The sequence below is a fragment of the Choloepus didactylus genome, chromosome 4, assembly GCF_015220235.1.
Source record: "Choloepus didactylus isolate mChoDid1 chromosome 4, mChoDid1.pri, whole genome shotgun sequence".
NCBI lineage: Eukaryota > Metazoa > Chordata > Mammalia > Pilosa > Megalonychidae > Choloepus > Choloepus didactylus.
In genome coordinates, this window is record NC_051310.1 from 80,474,387 (window position 1) to 80,494,399 (window position 20,013).

The window sequence follows — 20,013 nt, forward strand, 5'->3', positions numbered from 1 at the left end:
ATTCAGCAGCTTCTCTGCAGCCTGTTTGTCCCCACTATGATTTTTTTCCCTTAAATATTTTTCTTTCCACTTTTCTTTCTTTAGTCTTCTTCCATAACCACCTAGTTTTCTTCATTAAACCTCTTCCCTTTCACTCTTAACTCTGCCTCCCTTTTTCCCTTTGCCACCTCCAGCTTCCCGCCCTTCCCTACATAACTGCCAGAGGAAAAAAAAAAAAAAAACAAATCCTCTCCCCTCCTACATCTCAGGGAAGCTCCAGACAAGCAAGGGATCCTGGGAGGGGCTGATCTTCACTTTTTAGTTCCTGAACAAGGCAGGGCTTTCCAACCGTTTTGGTGTCACAGCACTCAGAAAATGTTTGTACAGTATACAAACTAAAATTTCTGCCCAGCTCAGCTGAGCGACTCCAGACCCAGCCTGGGTCACCCTGCGAGCTGAGGACATAGCCTGCGCCCCTCTCCGAGCATGATACAGGCTGGGGAGCTCTGAGTGAGGGTGCTTTGGCTGCAGAAACCAATTGTGGATAACAAGGAGAAAATGTTTATTAGGCAACATGGGGCAGTTGTTCACAGGAAATGCTGACAAACGAGGTCTCAGAAAGGCTGTTTCAGGGCAGGTGCCAGGAACAAACAGGCTATGTTTTCAGGAAGCCACAGACAAGGGGTACACAAGCTACTACTGTTTTTTTATGCTGGGATTACCCCATTCAACATTGAAATGCCTGAGTCTGACTAGCCCAACAGGGCTGGTAAGTTTTGGTTAACAGTCCCACCAATGCACCATGCAACAGGAGTGGGGTACCCCAAGGAGAGAAGGGCACTGTTGGCAGAAGCTCGGACATGACTGCCAGGAGGGTAAGCCTTGATTTCCACACGAGGTCTGTCCATAGCTGACCTACTGCTTTCCCCCTCCCCTTCTGAGCTGGAAGGAACCGTGTGGTAAGGTTGGCACCCAACATCTTCAGCTGACCTTCCCCCCCTTATACACATAGAAGAGAAGGGGAAAGAAAAAAAAAAAAAAAACACCTAAATTGGCTTTAAACTCTATTGTTAAACAATGAGTAAGGGGAAGAAGCCAACAGAAAAAAATAAAACAAAACATAAAGCGTAAATCACCAGTAAGATAAATGTAGACATGCACATACCCAGGCAGCCCAGCCCTGGCTCAAAAAGCTGAGTCCCTCAAGTGGTAGATTAAGTTATGTATCCCAGAAGAAAACATGCTCATGTTCCTTTGTTATTTCTGTGGGTGTGAACCTGTTGCAAATAAGACCCTTTGAAGATGCTATTTTTGTTAGGGTGTGGCCAACCCAATCAGGGTGGTTCTTCATCCTGTTACTGGGGGCCTTATGGAGAGAAAACCACAGGGAGGAGCCAGAAGTTGGAAATCAACGGAACCCAGAAGAGAAAGGAGGGGACATGGCCATGTGACAGGAAAGCCAAGGAACCCCAAGGATGGCCAGCCAGCCAGAAGGCTACCAATCCCAGAAGTAAGCAAGCCTCCTAGCTTCCAAAACCATGAGCCAATAAAGTCCTGTTGTTTATGGCAACCCACTGAGTAGCATTTGTCGTAGCAACCTGGAAACTAAGACACTCCGTTTCCCTCATACCTCCAGCCACAAACTTCAACCCCAGCCCAGCCAAGGTTCTTCCTTGACATTTCGATCATTAGCAAACCTTGCAACCCAGCAATTGTAAAGTGCTTCCATGTTTTTACCACAAACCTTTTTCTTAGTTTATATATTTGCACATTCCCTTCTGTTTTTAAGGAACATAAATCTCTTATAGTTTGGGAAAATGTTTATAAATTTGGAAGATGGCAACGTGCTAAAAAGATGTGTGACCTGGTCACTACCTACCAAGAGGGTCCCATCAAGCTGAAACACAGGTTTATATGCAAATGGTGCAACAAGCATTCTACATACAAGCCATATTAGAGTCCACACAGGCTTTCTGAAACAATGTGCAATCTGATCTGTTCCTTCTTCCTTTCCATATTTTTTAGGAAAATATCTCAGAATTGCAAAAACTAAAACATACGTGCTTAAATCTTTCTCCACCTCCGCCCTGAAAAGAATGAATTTCAGAATGTGCCACCAGATGTCTGTCATCCATTCCGTTTGTTAACTGCAACATAAGACGACTACAATTTGTCAGTTTTTAATTATTTGTAAAAGGCTATGAAGAGGCCAGAAGTGACAAACAGGGAAGAGTCTGGCTATGCCTTTGACTCCATCACCTAAGGTTCCTCAAGCCCCTGAGAAATGGCCATGAGTTACTGGCCCTCCCATAAAGTAACTGTGCTGGTTTGAATTCTGTTATGCACCCCCAACAAAAGCCATGTTCCTTTAATGCAATCTTGTGAGGGCAGATCTATTGTGGGTGAGACTTTCTGATTAGATCATTTCCAAGGAGGTATGACCCACTAATCAAGGGTGGGTCTTGACTAGTTCACTGGAGTCTTTTAAGAGAGCTCACACAGAGAGACAGCTCAGAGAAGGTGAGACAGACATTTTGGAGAGAAGCTAAAATATGTAATCCAGAGTTTTCCCCTGGAGAAGCTTAGAGCCGACAGAGACCCAGATGCTTGAAGATGTAGACAGAAAGACGTTTGGAGATGCTAAGAGATGAAGCCCAGAGTTTGCTCCAGAGAAGCTGAGAGGACCCCCAGATGCTTAGAGAGAAACGCCCTGGGAGAACAAGCAAGAATACACAGGAGCTAAGAGAGAAGCTAAGAGAGAGAGAAGCTAAGAGAGACAGAAGCCCAGAGACATTTTGGAGAAAGCCACTTTGAATCCAGAACTCAGGAGCAAAGGACCAGCAGACACCAGCCGCATGCCTTCCAAGCTGACAAAGGTGTTCCAGACGTCACCAGCCTTTCTTCAGTGAAGGTATCCTCTTGTTGATGCTTTAGCTTGGACACTTTTATGGCCTTAGAACTGTAAACCTGTATCCTAATAAATCCCCTTTATGAAAGCCAATCCATTTCTGGTATTTTGCATAATGGCAGCTTTAGCAAACCAGAACAGTAACCAAACATCCTGCTGTGCCCAGGACTGTCCTGGCTTTAGCACTGGAAGCCCCATATTCAAGGAAGGCACACCCCCCACCACCACCACCAGCCATCCCATCCCAGTCACCCTATTTGCACTAGAAGTTCAGATTGTGACAACCATGTTCTTACCACAAACTTGTCTGGTCTGTGTTTGAAAATAAGCCAGTTGGTTTACACTATGTCTGCCATGCTTTTTAGCTCTGTGCTAATCATTACCAAGTTCTGATTCAGATGGGGAATTAAGAACTCAGTAACTTTCCATATAAATTCTCCCTGGTGACTCTGTGCTACCAGAAAAACATACATGTAAACACATAGATGCTTTCACTGGTGTTTTAAATAGAAATCACAACAAAATCTACTGGAAAACATTCATTCTCTTTAAGAACAACATGGATTTTTTTTCTTAGGTTTTTATTTTCACACATTCTTGTGACATTTCTCTGTGCCAGGAACAGGAGGTTAGCAAAATCAGCTCTTTAAGATGATTCCATTCAGAATATACATTTTAAACAAGACCAAAGCAACCAGTGGGAAGTTGAAAAACATTCAATTAATACCGTTTTGCAACAATAGATAGGAAAAGACTGGCTGTGTCCTCACCCCCTCCAACCACAAAGCTAATTTCTATTGTCTTCTGAGTGACTGGTTTAAAAAAACAGAGTTGTGAGTGATCTGTCATTCTACTGAGGCCGACAGGGCTCCCAGGTGATCTAAAAACTTAACCAACAACAGCTCAGGATTTCATATGGTAATGGATACTTCTTACAGACAGGCATTCCGACCTGGAGATTAAAATTAGGGTCTAAGATATTTTGTTTTATTTTCCATGACATTAATAACCTGTTCACATCGGCATCCATTTACCAGGTTGCAATATGGGATACTCACATCAAACCTAGCCCACTTAAGACTCACATAATAGACTTCTCATTGTCAGTCTGTGTTGCCATCAAAACAGACTGGGCACCCCGATCACATTCCCTCCAATAAATCACTTATAAAATACCATTACAGATTTCCGCTAAAGAGCATATCTCTGGCTATATTTGAGATGAGAAGTCTTCGATTGTTGAACCTCTGAACCAGTTTGTGTCAAACCCTAGTTCATTCTGGCAGATAGGTAAGAAAGGTTTTAAACTTTTACAATCCAAATCAACTTTCGCTCTTTCTGCACCATGATCATCTTCAAAGCTGTGCTGCATTTGTCCTCCACTTATCGATTAGGAAAAGGCACTCTGCATAAACTACCTGCTGTAGCCATTGCCACGACCTGAGAAGCGTGCCGAGGACAGGCAGCATGTGGTTAGATCCCTCCGTGTCACATTTACTGTGGGAGGGAGATCATCTTCAGATCCTGGCACACCCTCTGGCCCTATCGTGACAATCTACCTGAAGATGGCATGACACTTGGCTCACCATTCCTTAGGAAACTCTAGTCAGTTACGTGACAGTATACTAGGAAGTACAACTCTAACAGCCCTATATGAAAAGAACTCTAGTTTGGACTAAAATAAGGTGAAGCAGCCAGAGATACTATTCTTATGTGATTCTATACCTTTAAAATTTGGGAGCTTAGAAAACGCACTGTGCAACGTAACATCTCAACTCGGTAGTGTACACCTGCAGACCTGCAACCTGTGGCCTCCAAATAGTCTCTGCCATCCTCCGGGGCCCCTCCTGGCATCTCTGGGCCGAGCTGCAGGTGAGGTGCCCACCTCCTTCCTCAAGACAGCTCATTCCATTTAACATATTATTCCTCTCCCTGGACCAAACACTCCAACTGTAATTATTTCCATTGAAAGTGCATAAACTTTCATGAGGTTGGGTGGTTGTCATTTTTAACCTTTAGGTCTTTCAGCTCAGGGAGAACACCACCCCACTTATAGTGGGTTAAGAAAGGCTTCTTGAGTTTCAGATTTTACTGCACACATCCATCTTGCAAGTCTAGCTGCAGTGCGGGCATTAAAATTCTTTTTATTGCCTGCAAGGTCTACCTCCCATAAGTGAATTTAAATGCTTGGTGCTGACAGTTAAGGTTTACAGAAGCTTAGTGGACTCTGATAAGCACTGGTTATGACCCAAAAAAGACTTTTGAGGCTACACACTACTTAACTACTTAGTGTCCCCGAAAAGAATCACTCTTATAAGCAATTCACAGTAATCTTCTCACCTACATATCAATCTAGTGCAATATTCCAGGAACCTGTGCTAACATAGTATGTTGATTAATATACCGCAATAGACTGCAGCTGGCTTCTCCATAAATAAAATACTATGTTCTTTAAAGTTCTGCATGTAGAAAGCAATTCATTCAAATGCTAAAATGAGTTTCATTCTATGGCAAATAACTGTTTCCTAAAGATGAAACCATTTAGCAGACTTTTTTTTTTTAAATGTAAGCAGTCTGCTTATTTCCTATGGTTTCTTTTTGAAAAGACTTTGGAAAGAGAAAAACCTATTTTTCCCTTAAAATGTTAGCCTTACTATTTCATATTAGCACATGCAAGTAAAGTTTGCCTTTAATATATTACTTTAACCTGGTTACTGTTTTAGCATCTTACCTATAGATAATTATAGTTTCAAACAGAAGCGAGGCATTTCTACAACCAAGTGCAAAACTGGGAGAAATCGTCTCCAGAAGTGGAGAGAAAACTCCAGAAAAAGGAACCTTTTAAGACTAAAAAGATAAAAATAACATGTGAACGTTCCAACTCAAAAATAAAATTCCAATGCCTTTTAAGGCATGATTTCATCTGAAACCTTTACATATTAACCATAAAGTAAATGGACACTGCCTGGAGCGCTCATTGAAGAAAGTGAACACAGGGGAGGTTTTAATAAAGAGTGAACTGCTCCCCCTTTTAAGATAAGTAAAGGCCCGTGTATGTTGGTATGTTACTGAATAATTTAAAACAAAGTATTTCTGCTTTTCAAAACCAGTGTCCATCATTCTCCTCCTGATTATCTAGATAGAGGAGGGCAACCTTCTTTTCATCAGAAATCACTGACCTTTGGTCTACCATTCTCTGTAGCTGCACCGTCCTATCAAACACAGCCCGCTCTTGGACATTCTCCCCAGGGGCCTGGTGCTTGCCACCGGCAGAGATCTGGAAGCTCCCGCCCGCTGCCTGGGCATTTCCACTGCCAGCATCTGCCCAGGCACCACCATCAGACACATCATGAGATTCTGCTTCGTTCCCTCCAGGGTGAAGGACCGGAGCCTCTCGTGTCCATCTGGCAGAGCTGGGGCTCTCCCCTCCGTTACTCACATCCATCTGAAAGGTAAACGAAGTTTCTTTGGGGCCCATGGAAATGTGCCTGAGCGATCGCCTGCTGTCTAACTCACCTCCCTCAGGGGCATCTGCTGAACCAGCAAGTGCCGATGCTTTGGAAATGGGTCCGTGGAAGACAATGTGTTCAGAGGTTTCGGTTTCTGTAGGACCTAGTCTGATGTGCCTAAAGGACCTGTTACTGTCCGCTGTCACTCCTGCCCCTGATGTCTCGCCTGCACTCTCCTCCTGAGGAGATGCCAAAAGGACTCTCTGGAAGGTGCTTTTCTCAGTCATGAGGATTTCTTTTCCCAGGCTATAACTACGAGTGGCTTGGGTTGTGTCTGTTGAGCCCTCTCTGTGGACAATGCTTTCTGAGTCACTTGACTCCCCTGGTTGGGGAACTGGTCCATGGAAAACTATCTGCTCAGTGATGTGATGCTCCCGAGGACCAATTTTGATGTGCCTGGTGGATGTGGCGAGACCTGACGACTCTTCGGTGTGTACAGAATCACCTTTGACACCCAACTCCATTTTGTCTGAAAGGGGGACTGCAAATTGCATTTGCTCACTGAGCCCATCTTTAGAGTCTAATTTAAGAACCCTTATGGAAGTCTGGGTACCCACTGACTCTTCAGTTTGAAAATGATCACCACCCTTCCCCGCCCTGGAAATGGGGCCCTGAAAAATAATTTCCTTTTTAGCATGGAACTGTTTGGAGCCCAATGTGATGTGCTGCCCTGATTTATCAGTATCTGTGGGAAACTCTGCCAGGCCAGACTCCTCTGTGGCCCCTTCCTCCTGAAAGGCAGGGACAGGCCCTCGAAAGATGACGTCTTGGGTTGTTTGGCTTTGATTAGGACCCAGCGTAAAATGCCTCACAGACCAGCTGGCTCCTGCCGAGCTCTCTGCCTGATCAAGGTCACCTTCTCCACTTACCTCTACCACTTCTGCAATGGGTCCTTTGGGGGAAACTTGCTCAGTCCTCCAAATCTCAGTGGGACCCATCTGAATATGCCTTACAGACTGGCTTATGTCCTCTAGCACTTGTGACTGGGCAAAGCCCGTTGGGCTGCTGCTGATTTCCACAGTGGCCGACACTGGACCCGGGGAAGCCACGTGCTCCGTGCTGAGATGGGCCCCGAGAACCTCATCCCCCTCACCAGAGGGGCTGTACAGCTCCCTGGTAGCCCAGCGCTTGATGTGAAAGCCGGAAGCCGGGGCACCCGCTCCATCCTCCCTCTTCGGGCTCTCAGGTGCTTGGCCGTGCCGCTTGGCCAAATTCTCTCGAACCACTGACTCCACTGCCTTCTCTATTTCACTGGCTTCATCTCTGCTCAGCTCTTCCAGGTCTAACTGGTCGGCATCTACAGTTTGCGAAAGGTTGACTTCAGCAACTAAGGTCACAGAGCCACCGTCAGGGGTCTCAACTTTCTTTACATCGACTGAGATGCTCCCAGGCTCGCCCTGATCCTCTCTGGTTAGAGCAGACAGCTCCTCCTTCACCCGCTCGGGAAGGCTTTCCTCCAGCTGCCCAATCACCTCCACCATCTGGCGTCTGGGCTCCTTGGAGAAGACTCCCTTGATGGACGTGTGGAATTCATGTGGTATTTTAATTTCCTTTTCGGTGACTGTGGTTTCAGCATGGAATTCACCACTTCTAACTCGTTCCTTCCAGTGAGAAGAATCTTCGTCCCCTTCCAGAGAAGAAGCCGGAACATCCAACGGCTGTACAACCTTCTCTCCCAATGCATCGTCCCTCCTTCTGCTCTTCCGAGCCCCTTGCACTATTTCATCTTGCCAAGAGTACTTGATGGTAGATTCTTCTTCGATGTGGATCTGCCCATACACTGAGCCCTCATCTCTGTCATGCCCCCCAGAGGACTCCTCCGGGGTGGACACAAAATAGCTCTGCTCTCCCTCTGAGTCACCTGCCTCCATCACTTCTTCAACATGAGTTATGTTCTGCTGGGGCTGCTTGGTCTTCTGGCCTTGACTAACTGAGAACATGCTGTCCGTTTCCCCGTGACCTTCCTCTTCCTCCACCAGCCCCCTGGAGCCCGGAGGTACATCATCAACCTCCTCCACCTCAAACGGGGTGGACGGCTCGCCTGCCGCCTCACTGCCCACGTAGCTCACGGGTTCCTCGATGATCTCCACGTTGACGACTTTTGCTTTCCCCTCCCTTCCTTTCAGACCCAGATTGATTATGTCCCCCAGCATCTGCTCAGCTGACTTCCCTTTCAGCTCCACTTCCTTCACGTTCTTGCTTAAAAGATAATCCAGGCCCGCTTCATCCGAAACATCGATGTCTTCGGTCAGTTTAGACTCCACAATGATTTCAGTCTTTGTTTCCCTGTCGCCAGGGAGCTCTTTCCTGTCCACGTACGTGACTTTTGTGTCTGGAAAAGGCTCCTCGGATGCTTCTGGATCAGGAGACTGGGTAAACTGCTTCAGGATGCTGGAAACAATGTTCTCGGCTATGGTTTCGGTCATGGAATCGTCTTTCAGAGAGCCGGTGGCATCGCCTCTGTCCAGCCTGAACCTCGTCTCTCTTGTGCCCGTCCCTGTGCCCGCACCACCACCAGCATCCTTCTTTATGGGTGTCTGTAAGCCTTTGGGGGACACCTCGGATGTGCGGTCCTGAGATACTTCTAGACTAATCGGAATCTCTCTCTCTTTCACAATTTTCTCGCTCAATGGTTCCTTCCCTTTAGCCTTTTCCTTCATTTGCTCACTTTCTCGCTTTCTTGCTTCTTTATCTAACTTTGTCATTTCTTCCCATCTCAAATTTCTTTCCTCGGAAGCCTTCTCTTTCGAATCAAACATTTTCTCTTCTTGCTTTATCTTGACCGTGCCTGATACATCTCTTCCTTGCTCCCTTGTAGCTTCAGCTTCTGTTTTCTTTCCCAAAATGATGGTTCTCTCACTTGACCGAGCACTTTTGGAAGCACCCATTGCCACATTGTCCAGGGGTTCTCGGGATGACTCTCGGGTGACAGTGGAATCCTTGGCTAAATGAGTGGTGGCATCAACCGTACCTTCCGTTTTTGGTCTATTGGGGAATGTTTTCACTGGAGCGTCCGTGTTTCTTAAATGACCATAGGTTGGAGGGAAAGTTCTGAAGCTGGTTTGATTGTTGACAGTTTTTTCATACGAGTTTTCCTGCCGGCTGGTAGCCAAGGAAGAATATTCCGAGCCCAGGAAGCCTCGCGTGGCAGCACTCCCGATAGATGTGGTTGTCTGAGATCCGAAGGGGGCCGACAGGTTAGAATACGGCGTCCACCTGCCATTTAGACTCGCCGAAGGAACTTTCCGCCTTGGAAAGAGATTTCTTTCATTTTCCCTCTGTAATACTGAGTTGGCATACTGACAGGACATGTTTCTGAATTCTGTAAAAATTGAAGAAACAGTTCATGAAAATGATAGTCATCTTTACCTCTTTTCATCTTAAAAGCACCTCCCCAGGTCAAACTCATAATAAATAAATAGTATTATTGCAGAAAGGTCATTATAAATATTTTCAATCCCCGAGTTATTTTAGGCAGTTTATAAAATCCCACCACAATAAAATACAGTACCACAAATAATTCAGCATAATACACTTCTCCAGTTACTGATCTTAAAATATTCATCTGTCTTAATAAAAAGATCAAATATCTGATTGTGTAGCATGGAGAATATGCCAGAGAGAACAGGAGTGCTAGTTTAGTGGCTGACATTTCACAACCAAATATTGTGGAATCATTCATTGCTCCTTCTTTGAGAAGTTTACTTTACGTGTTTCAGTGGAGAAGAGCTTAAAATGACAAAGTATATAAAACCAGCACTTAACACCAAATAGCACTACCCCTCCACCATTTAATATGCTCTTATTTTTCAGATTTTCTGTTGGACCAACAAATCTCGTAGGAATTTAACTTTGTTTTTTTTAAGCTTCTTGATTTCTTCTATTTTTACACTTGACAGAACTTCTTGTTTGAAAAGACGTCTGTGCAGGGAGCAGAACAATCACCAACGCGACAAGCTGTTTTAATTTCAGTCCTGAAGTTGGGAGATGTTCTACAGGCTTCCTGCTCCACTCTGTACCATCCACGAGAGAGCTACGCCCTGGGACGCCCAAACTCCCCCAGGGTATCCTGCCCATAGGGATGGCGGCTGGAGGACAGGACATGGCTGGGGCACTGTCTGTCCCGAGAGTGCTCCCTGGTGCCCAGCCACACCCCATCCAGCCTCCCATGGTGCCTTCGCCCTGCCTTGGTTTCCCCCTTAGAAGCCAAGGCAGAGGCCTCTTTCTGACAGATCCCAGGAAATAGTAGAGAGACCAGACGAGGCCACTTTCCACAGAGATTCCTCCTCTCAGTTCAACATATACTAAACGGACAATTCCAGAAGACGGAAATCCTAGTGCAGGAACCACCTGGTTTTTAAAGTTCAACGAGAGATGCGGAAGATCATACAAACTGGTTTTAGCCCTATCATGTTGTGGGAACTTGGCCAACATTATTTTCTGCCACATCACCAAAAAAACATAAGGAGCACTTATAAATTCACTGTCTAGGAACTCACCTACTCATATATTCAACAATCGGTTAATGGCACCCAGATAAGAAAGGACTCAAAACTATTTGGAAACCCAAAGTCTTTTAAGAATTCTCAACCTGTAATGTGTATTTTAAAAGTTTTCTTCCTTTTGGCATGATACATAACTGCAAAAATAAATTTAGCTTAAGGACACGATGTCTCTAAACCCTTCAAAAAGCTTGGAAATTGAGATTAAAATGAAAGAGAGATAACCATTACCCTTCTCCCTGAGCTCTTTCTCTTCCTTGGCTCTAAAATCATAGGACTATTGAAATAATAGCAGGCCCAATTAAAACATTGGTCTTCATCAGAGCTTGATTCTCCACCCACTTTCCCCTCTCTACACTCTCTGTAGGTGATGGGATAGCTTTCCACTTATGTATCCAGATGCAAGAAATTGTAGGTGACTGAGTAAACCTTGACATTTAGTGACTAGATCATTCTTATTTCATAGATGCCATCTCATCAGATGTTAGCTGATGCCAGGCAGACAGACTCACAGCCACTTACATGGACATTGTTGCTTTTTGCACAGTTACTCTTAAAATTAGAAAGGGCCACCAATGTTTCTAGTTGTAAATGAATGGAACCAACAGCATTGTCTGAGTCCATCTGTGAAATGCCCATGAGGGACAAACATTGTTTTTGAAAACTAAAAATGCAAATTGTTATTTTTAAAAATCTACCGTCTCTCTGGCTTGGATGTTAATCAAATATTCTGCCAATAAAGACACAACATCCATGCATTTCCAATCTGCCATGACTTTGAAGGTGTGGAAATATTTACAAAGACTAAAACTAAGCTGGGTTAAGATATCTATTGAGCACACTGTATGTAACTTAATCTGTCCTTGTGTAGCCAGAAAGTGCTTTAGGATTTGGGCTTTATAAATTCAAAGAAAAAGTTTTTAAAAAAAGGTTATCCCACAGTTCTTAGGTTTGCTCTAATGAACACTCTCTCCTGAGGGCTCTGGAGCTATAGGAAGCCTGAGGCAAGGAGGACCTTAGTGTCTGTGGGTGATACCCACCGTGTACCCCTCTCCAAGCTATCCATACCCACCTAAGGGGGTGCAAAGCGTGGACTTCCCCCACCTCTGCAACCTGGTCAGGTAGTAAGTTCCAGAGTGCTTACTGCCTGCTGTATAAAGTAACACTCCCCTCTTGTCTTTAAAACCTAATTCTTGGGTGGATAAAGGATGTCCCTTTCAAAGGGTATGACAAACTAGTCTGTATCTACCTGCTCCCACTGTCCACACTCCCTTCACCTCCTTCACCATGTTGGATGGGAAGCACCCCGAAAATATTAGCTAGATGAACAGATGAGTTTATCAAGCATCTTCCCACACGTTCTTATTTATATTAGCATTTAAATTATGTCATATTAAACCAGTATCTATTCAGAACTTAAGAGAGAGATGAACTACAGCTATCTGAAAAACCCTATCAAATCCCCGTTCTTCCATATAAATGAGGCCTTACCATTTATCCACAGAATGAACAGTTCAAATGGAAAGCATCTTAAAGTTAAATACTTAGCTTTTTCATATTTACCTTGTGGTACATTTTCAACATGTTCGGTCCAGATAAAAATCTCTGGATTGCTTTCTCCTTCCAGTAAGGCCCTATAAAAATAATTATTAAAAAAAAAATTCATTAGGAAATGAAAGAGTGAGAAGCATCTCTAATAAAATGTATCAAGTAGCTTGTGGTCAATGACCACACTGTCACGTGTCGTGGTTTTTAGGACGCACGTCTCATGCTGCGGCTGTGGGCAGGGGACTGGACCACAGGGGAGTGAGCCACCCCCCCCAGGCTGTGCTGTCCTGCTCGCCGCAACGTCCCTGGCACCCGACGGACACTCAGTATCAGCCAAGTGGACATGAGTGGGTAGGGCTTCAGAAGAACTAGAGAGCCAATTCCTTCTAGATGTGGCACTGGAGAGATAGGGGCCCGCAAGGAGAGGGAAGGGGTTTGGTTTCTCTGGGAAAGTGGGAAGGGGCCAATGCATGGCACCACTGTCTCGTGCTAGAGGGCCCCAAACCAATTCCCACCCCACTGGGGTCTTCCTGGAGTCACAGATCGGGGACAGCCTGCAGGGGGCTGAGTGCTTGGTGCACTAACCCAGATGGATTAGGACCAGGGTAAGGATTAATGCTTGCTTGCAAAATTAAAATTAAAATTTGCCTGCTGGCTCCCTTTATCCAGGGTATAGATAAATGAGTGGAAAAATCAGATGAAGAATAGGGCGGGATGGAGGGGATGGAAAGTTTGGGATGTTCTTTCTTGCTTCGGTTTTTATTTTGGAGTAAGGAAAAGGTTCAAAAATTGATTCTGGTGATGAATGCACAGCTGTATGATGGTGCTGTGAATAAATGATTGTACACTGTGGATGACTGTAGGGTGTGTGAATATATCTCAATTAAACTGCATTAAAAAAGTAAATGATCAATAGGGGGAGGAGGGGAATGGGATGTTCTGGACGCTCTTTTTCATCTTAATTTTTATTTTTTTTTTTGGAGTAATGAAAATGTTCAAAGATTGTGGTAATGATTTCACAACTATATAATGATACTGCAAACAACTAATTGTACATGTTGGAGGATTGTATGTTGTGTGAATAGATCTCAATAAAATTGCATTAAAAAAATTTGCTTGCTGGCCTGCATCCATGGTTTTCAAACTGGATTCCTCAGGGGCATTTTGGAGAAGAGGAGATGGAAGGCAGGCAGGTAAAGGAGGTAAAGGAACCGCTTCAGACCACCCCGTCCATCACCTCCTGTGATGGTCTGAAGCTATTATGTACCCCAGAAAATCAGGTTCTAAAATTTAATCCATTCCTGCGAGTGTGAACCCATTGTAAGTAGGATCTTTTGGTGAGTAGGATCTTAACTGTGTTAAGATGTGACCCACCTCATTCAGGATGGGTCTTAATCCTCTTACTGGAGTCCTTTACAAGAGGATGAAATTCAGAGAGAAAGACACAGATGCTCAGGAAGAAGCCTCAGACAGCACAGCCAGAAGCTGAAAGCAACGAAATCCAGGAGAAAAGGACCAGCAGACACCACCATGTGCCTTCCCATGTGACAGAGGAGTCCCAGATGACAGATCACCTGTTGGTGCCTTGATCTGGACGTTTTCACTGCCTCAGAGCTGTAAGCTTCTAAACTAATAAATTCCGCCTGTTAAAAGCCAGTGCATTTCTGGTAGAGTGCATTTGGCTGCTTTAGTGAACTAAAATGCCCCCCTCCTCCTCTAGGATCCTCATTTCATCCAGAGCGGCTTCCTGTTATCTCCTATAATAAAAAGGCTGGAAGTCACTTGATTTCTAGCTCTAAAAATTCTAGAGTCTTCATTAGGTTGTCTTCCCTGTCTACACTTAAGGCCATGGCTTTGATGAGAAGTAGTGGATATGCCAGGCTTTGGGTCTGACAGACCTGACATCAGGCAGTGGGTTAGCCCTGGGGAATGCAAGTCAGCCCAGGGCCAGTGGCCAGGATACCAGGCACTGTGCAAATGGCAAACAACAGTTGTTTGGTTGCTAGAGCAATGTATGAAGTCACTAAGCCACAGTTCCAAGAAGTACACCATCTATGGCAAAGGGCACTGGGAACCCGAGCCCACTTGGAAATGCTGGTATTGCTCCTGAGAGCTGGGCACGCAGACAGAAGAAGGACATCCCCATCAGAGCAGGGGCTCACTCTGGGGTTCAAGCAAACTGCTGCTGAGCCTTATATCCAACCACAAACCCGAGAACCACATGGGCATTTTGAAAAAAGCAAAGGAGGTGCCTTTCGCAGGATAAAGGCAAAGAAGACAGCAAGAGGATGTCTATGCCAGGTGTACACACCACGTGAGTTTTGATTTCGAAGCGCACGCGTGTAGATGGCAGTTATACGCAGAGTCCAGGGGGACAAGGGGTGGTGCCCGAGTCCCACTGTCCAGCCAGAGTCCCGTCCACTCGCTGTCAGAGCCAGGAAACAGGACACCATCCCCTGAGTCCCATACCCTCATGACCAAGCAGTCCAGATTCTAGAAACATAGATTCCATCTCGGAGAAAACACTGAGGTCTGTATCACAAGAGGGAAGTTCGGGGTAAAAGTCAGATTGCAAAAGATTGTAAGAGTCCGTGCCCCAGGAATACGGCAGCAGAAGAGATGGCACCCTAAACGGCTCAGGGGCGCAGGGCGGGTCTCGGTGACAGGGCCAAGTTCTATTTCCGATCTCCCCTCTGCCTGCTCAGCAGGAAGCCCAGGAGTCCCACAGGGGTTCTCACTCCAGGGCTGGGACGGCAGGACAGAACGTGTCTGCTCTGACCCAAGAGATGGCTGGGCTGGAAGAGCTCAGGTCAGCAGAAAGAATCAATGGCAGATGCTGGGGTGGGAGTGGGGTCAGGATAAAGAAGATCCCTGGGAGGGGGGAAATATATCTTCCTCCACCCTACAAAGGAGCTTGCTTTGTTCCTCCTTCAGGGGAAATACAAGCATCGCCCAACCTTTACTGAATTCGGGGCCCTGGGTAGGGGGTAAGATCTCTAGAGCATCAGGCCCCGAAGGGGCTTAGGGGTTGAGGGCAGGGACAGACAAGACACAACACAAAAGCCTCCAGTACCCAGGGCCATTGGCGGCCTCAGCCAACACTGACCCCAAGCATGGTTCGAACCCCTCAATGCAAGGCCTCTGAACATCATCCTGGCCTTACAGGTGAGAAGCACAAAGATAAGAGTCTTGGGGCTGGGGATGCTCAGCTCATAGGGGGAGACCCTGAGATGAGAGCCGGGCAGTCTGGCTCCTGAGCCCATGTGCTCAACCCCTACTTTAGTGTGCCAGTTTGGATGTACTATGTCCCGCAAAAAGCCATTAACTTTAATGCAGTCTTGTGGGGGCAGACGTATTAGTGTTGATTAGATTGGAACCTTTTGATTGTTTCCATGGAAATGTGACTAGTAACACCTTTGATTAGAGTGTGGCCTGTTGATGGGATTGTTCCCATGGAGGTGTGGCCCCAGCCATTCAGCTTGGGTCTTGATTTAATTACTGGAGCCCTATAAAAGCTCAGAAACAGAAGGACTTCAGAGAAGCTGCAGCTGAGGGACACATTTTGAAGACGGCCACTGAAAGCTGATGCTTTGGAGAAAGCCATCTGAAACGCAACCTGGGAGCAAACAGACGCCAGCCACGTGCCTTCCCAGCTGACAGAGGTTTTCCGGGTGCTAATGGCCTTTCTCTAATGAAGGTACCCTACTGTTGATGCCTTACCTTGGACACTTAATGGTCTTCACACTGTAACTTTGTAACCAAATAAACCCCCTTTAAAAAAGCCAAACCATTTCTGGTGTTTTGCAAAATGGCAGCATTAGCAAACTGGAACACTCAGATTCCCACCAACCCCCCTCACTCCCAGTTTGACTCATGTGTTAAGTTCACAAGCATCTCAATACCGGGCACTTTATCCTGCTCTCCGTCAACACAGCACAGAAGACTCCCGTGGCAAAAGCATATAAACAGAACCTCTAAAGAGGTGCCGGAAATGCATGATTTCCTCAAAACCTCTTGAAGGAGCATTTTTAAGGACGAGCCTTGTACAGCTCTAAGAAACAGGTAGACCATTCCCTGCGGTGCCAATCAAACCTAGTTATTTTGAAAGCGGTGGAGGAAAAATGTGTGGGGGCCAGGAGGACTGAAAAATGCCAGCCCCTGAATCAGGGGCTATGAGCAAGCATTGCATACGTACAACTCCACGGGGCAGGCAGCCTCTTGGGCAGGAGAACAAGGAAACGTGCAAGAAAAGAGGAGCAAAGGGCATTAAATCCACAGTGTGGAAGTGTCTACAACGGGGCCTCTGGCCCCTTCTCACCCACCATCCTCCCCAAGCCCTGCTGGGGGCCACATCTGGTGTAGACAAAGGGCTAGGGAACTTCAGGTGTGTCCACCATTACTCAGCACAGTGAGCACACCACCACCCCACTGCACAGCCACAGTAAGTGAGGGCAAGATGGGGAGGGGATGCCCTGGGGCAGCCTGCCACGGTACCAAGGTCCACGGATGGTTCACCTGGTGCTTTCCTGGCTAAAGGCAGGTGGAGAGCTGCGGACAAGGGTAGACGAGGCCACTGGCTCCCAGAGCTGGGAGAGGGGCCTCGGAGCCGCCTCCCCCGGCCTCCTCGTGTTGCACAAGGTGAGCCGAGCCCCAGGCAGGGCTAAGGGGCTGCTGGGTCACCAGCGAGACAGGGCCAGGGCTGGTACCCCAGAGCCTGCTGACGAGCCAGTGCCTCGTCCTCTGAGCCCCGGACACAAGCCCACAAGGGGTGGGTCAGCCACTGGGGAGACGATGGCATGGAAGGCAGGGCAGATCGGGAAGACAGGGGCAGAACTCTGTTTGTGATCCGAATCAGAAAGTTTCTGTCCCAAAAACCGGAACGACTGTGATTGATACATGAAAGTTCAGGATAAGGCATTGGTGCTGGGCCATTTTTGGTCATGCACTCCTGTGGTCAGTATTACTCCACCTTCCAAGAGAACCTATTCGTCGACAATGAAAAAATTCAGATGCTAAACAGAGACAAGTACTGATAAAACAGAGACAGGAAGTTCAGGGGACGGTTCATAGAGCAGCAAACGTCAGAGTTTGGTCGCATGGATTCAATTCCACTTAAGTTCTGGGAAATGCATTAAAAAAATTAAGATGGATAGTGAATTAAAGGATGGACAGGTGGACAGTCATGACATAAAGCAAATTTAGTAGAACGTTAATGGACAATCTCAATGGCAGATATGTAGGTGTTTACAATACTCTCAAGTTTTCTTATGTTTGAAAATTTTCTTAACAAAACATTGGGAGAAATTCATTTTGACATGAATCAGCAAAGTAAGATTTAAAGGACTGCATTGGGCTGACTGTCCGTGGCATTCAATGCTTCAAATTCCAACTGCCCTCTAAGGTGTGGTCTCTCCGGTTGGCGCCACAGGGTTCGGTGACCTCGGACAGGCCCAGTGTGACCCCATGAGGACAGCTGCACCTGCCTCCAAACAGACAAGACCTCCGTGTGGGCCTAACGCAAACTTCTAAGACTTTTCCTCTCTCCTTCACCAATCCCTCCTCTGCCTGCTCCCCCAGGCTTCTCCCTTACTGGATGCCCTTGGGCAGCTTCACAAGCAGTAATGTGCACTCAAATCACCAGGGAGCTTGCTAAAATGCAGCTTTTGCCCCAGGAAGTCTGGATGGGCCTGAGATTCTGCATTTCCAACAAGCTAGACGGCTGGTGGTGCCCGCGCAGCCGGCCGAGTCTCCAGGCCACTGCAGAGCAGCAAGCAACAATCAACCAGGAGCTGCTAGAAACAGTGCCTGGTCCCGCTCCAGGCCAATTACATCAGACTCCCCAGGGCCAGGGGCCAGTGCTTTTCTGAAGTCTCCAGGCGGCTCCCAGGGGCAGCCCAGGCTAAGCAGCCTGCCCTACCCTGTTGATGACCAGCGGGCTGCTAGTGCACTAAACCCTCACCTTCCAGGAAACAGACCTCAGGATGACGTCATCAGGTGGACAAGCATTTCCAGCCCCAGCACAGGCTAAGGCCACACAACCACACAGGTGCCACAGAGACAAAAGGGCCCCAGCCTGTCTCGGCACCAGGAGCCTCCTTCTTGGCCATGAGCTGGCAGACCGGGTTTGCTGAAAGCCCACGTCTTGGACTCTTTGAAGTTTGTTGTGCTTAAATTTTACTAATATTTCCTAATGTTTCTTCTGCACTGGGAAGGTGATATGTAATGGTAGAGTAGCTGGGTTCAGAGGCATCCCTGACGCTTGAGAGCCTGCCTCAGTGTGGCTGACGAATTTCAGTTATAATAGAATTTGCTTTAAGCTTTAGCAAGCTATGCCCTTTCTCTTACATATAAGATGCAAAGCAGATATTCTGCAAGATGAGAGCCTTCAACTAAGCAGCTGGGGTGGAGGTCAGGGGACACTGGCCACCACAGGGAAAACTGAGGCCAAGTGGCATGAAGTTGTTGAAAGAGAAGCCCTCCGAGCTGCAGCATTAGCCTCTGTGGACAGGGCTGCTGAGGGGTCTCACCACACGGGCCCATGGGCTGCGGCCCCCAGGGGGACATGGCAAGGCCCTGCTGCCCTCTCTAAGTCAGCGTAGGAGAAAGTTCGACTTTCCCAAAAACCAAACGGGCATGCACTTGTGAATGACGGTCAGAATATCAAAGCACCCTCATGCAAATATGAACATTTGCAACAGCACAGAGGACTGAAAAAGAGTCCAGAGCTGGTAACGTGGACTTATCTTCAGGAAACTCGTCAGTGATGAAAACATTAGGCTTCTGGCTTGTACAAAGAAACGAGTTATATTCGCCTGCTGCATCTTTTCCATCTATGGACGTCTCCCAGGCTAAAACCCCAAGCGTTTGGGAGGCAGGCTAGCCTGCAGCAAACCTAAGCACTGAGGTCTGTAATGTGCAGCTCAGTGGGCTGGAACACAAACAGATTCCTCAGCCAGCTCCTGATTTTCTCTCTGCAAATTTGGACAGCAGAAAGATGCACTGTGAAATCGATCACTGGCTTCCCTGAAAAACACTGATGGCTCCTAACTTCCTCTGAGATGGCCAATTCAATCCCTAATTGGGTTAAGGACATGCCAGCATCGGAAAGTAGCAATCCACTCCATCTCTGCTGGCAGTCAGACCACTGATGGCAAGCAAAAATGGCTCCCCATCAATGCCCTAGAGAAAAGCCAAGCTGGCAGGGCTGTGAGCACCCCCCCAGAAAAGCAGGACCTGGGCTCTCAGATAAGATGCCAGAGAACAGGAGGCAGGAGGAAGCAGGGAAGGAAAGGGCTCAGCATTCCAAAAGAACAAAGCCCAAAATAACAGTCTCCCAATTCCACCCAGAAAACCATTATTAAAAGGAAATGGAAAAATCCAACTGCTTGAGTGGGAAAAAAATATCATACTACGTCAGGTGTAACATAACACGGGTGTAGACATCTGTTTTCCAGAACTGCCCAGCATTTGCTCTGTAACAGAGCCTGATTTGGGGCACTTCCGCCCCAATCTCAGACCATGGGGCTCCCAAGAGGCTGACCCCATCCAAACCCTAAAACACTTTGTG

The 20,013-nt window shown here is 46.7% G+C and overlaps 1 protein-coding gene across 2 annotated transcripts in view; it reads right to left on the reverse strand.

The window, feature by feature from the left end:
• Positions 1–3,426: 3,426 nt before the first annotated feature.
• SYNM (synemin) overlaps positions 3,427–20,013 on the reverse strand; it is a 28,045-nt gene continuing 11,458 nt past the window's right edge. The window contains exons 3-5 of one of the 2 annotated variants that reach the window (XM_037832931.1): positions 12,462–12,532; positions 7,266–9,718; positions 3,427–6,332 (exon numbers count right to left, since the gene is read on the reverse strand). In XM_037832931.1, the coding sequence (XP_037688859.1) occupies positions 5,988–6,332; positions 7,266–9,718; positions 12,462–12,532 (2,869 nt within the window). In that variant the 3' untranslated portion in view covers positions 3,427–5,987. Of the gene's footprint in view, positions 9,719–12,461; positions 12,533–20,013 lie in introns of both variants that reach the window. The other variant, XM_037832930.1, reaches the window with a different exon arrangement.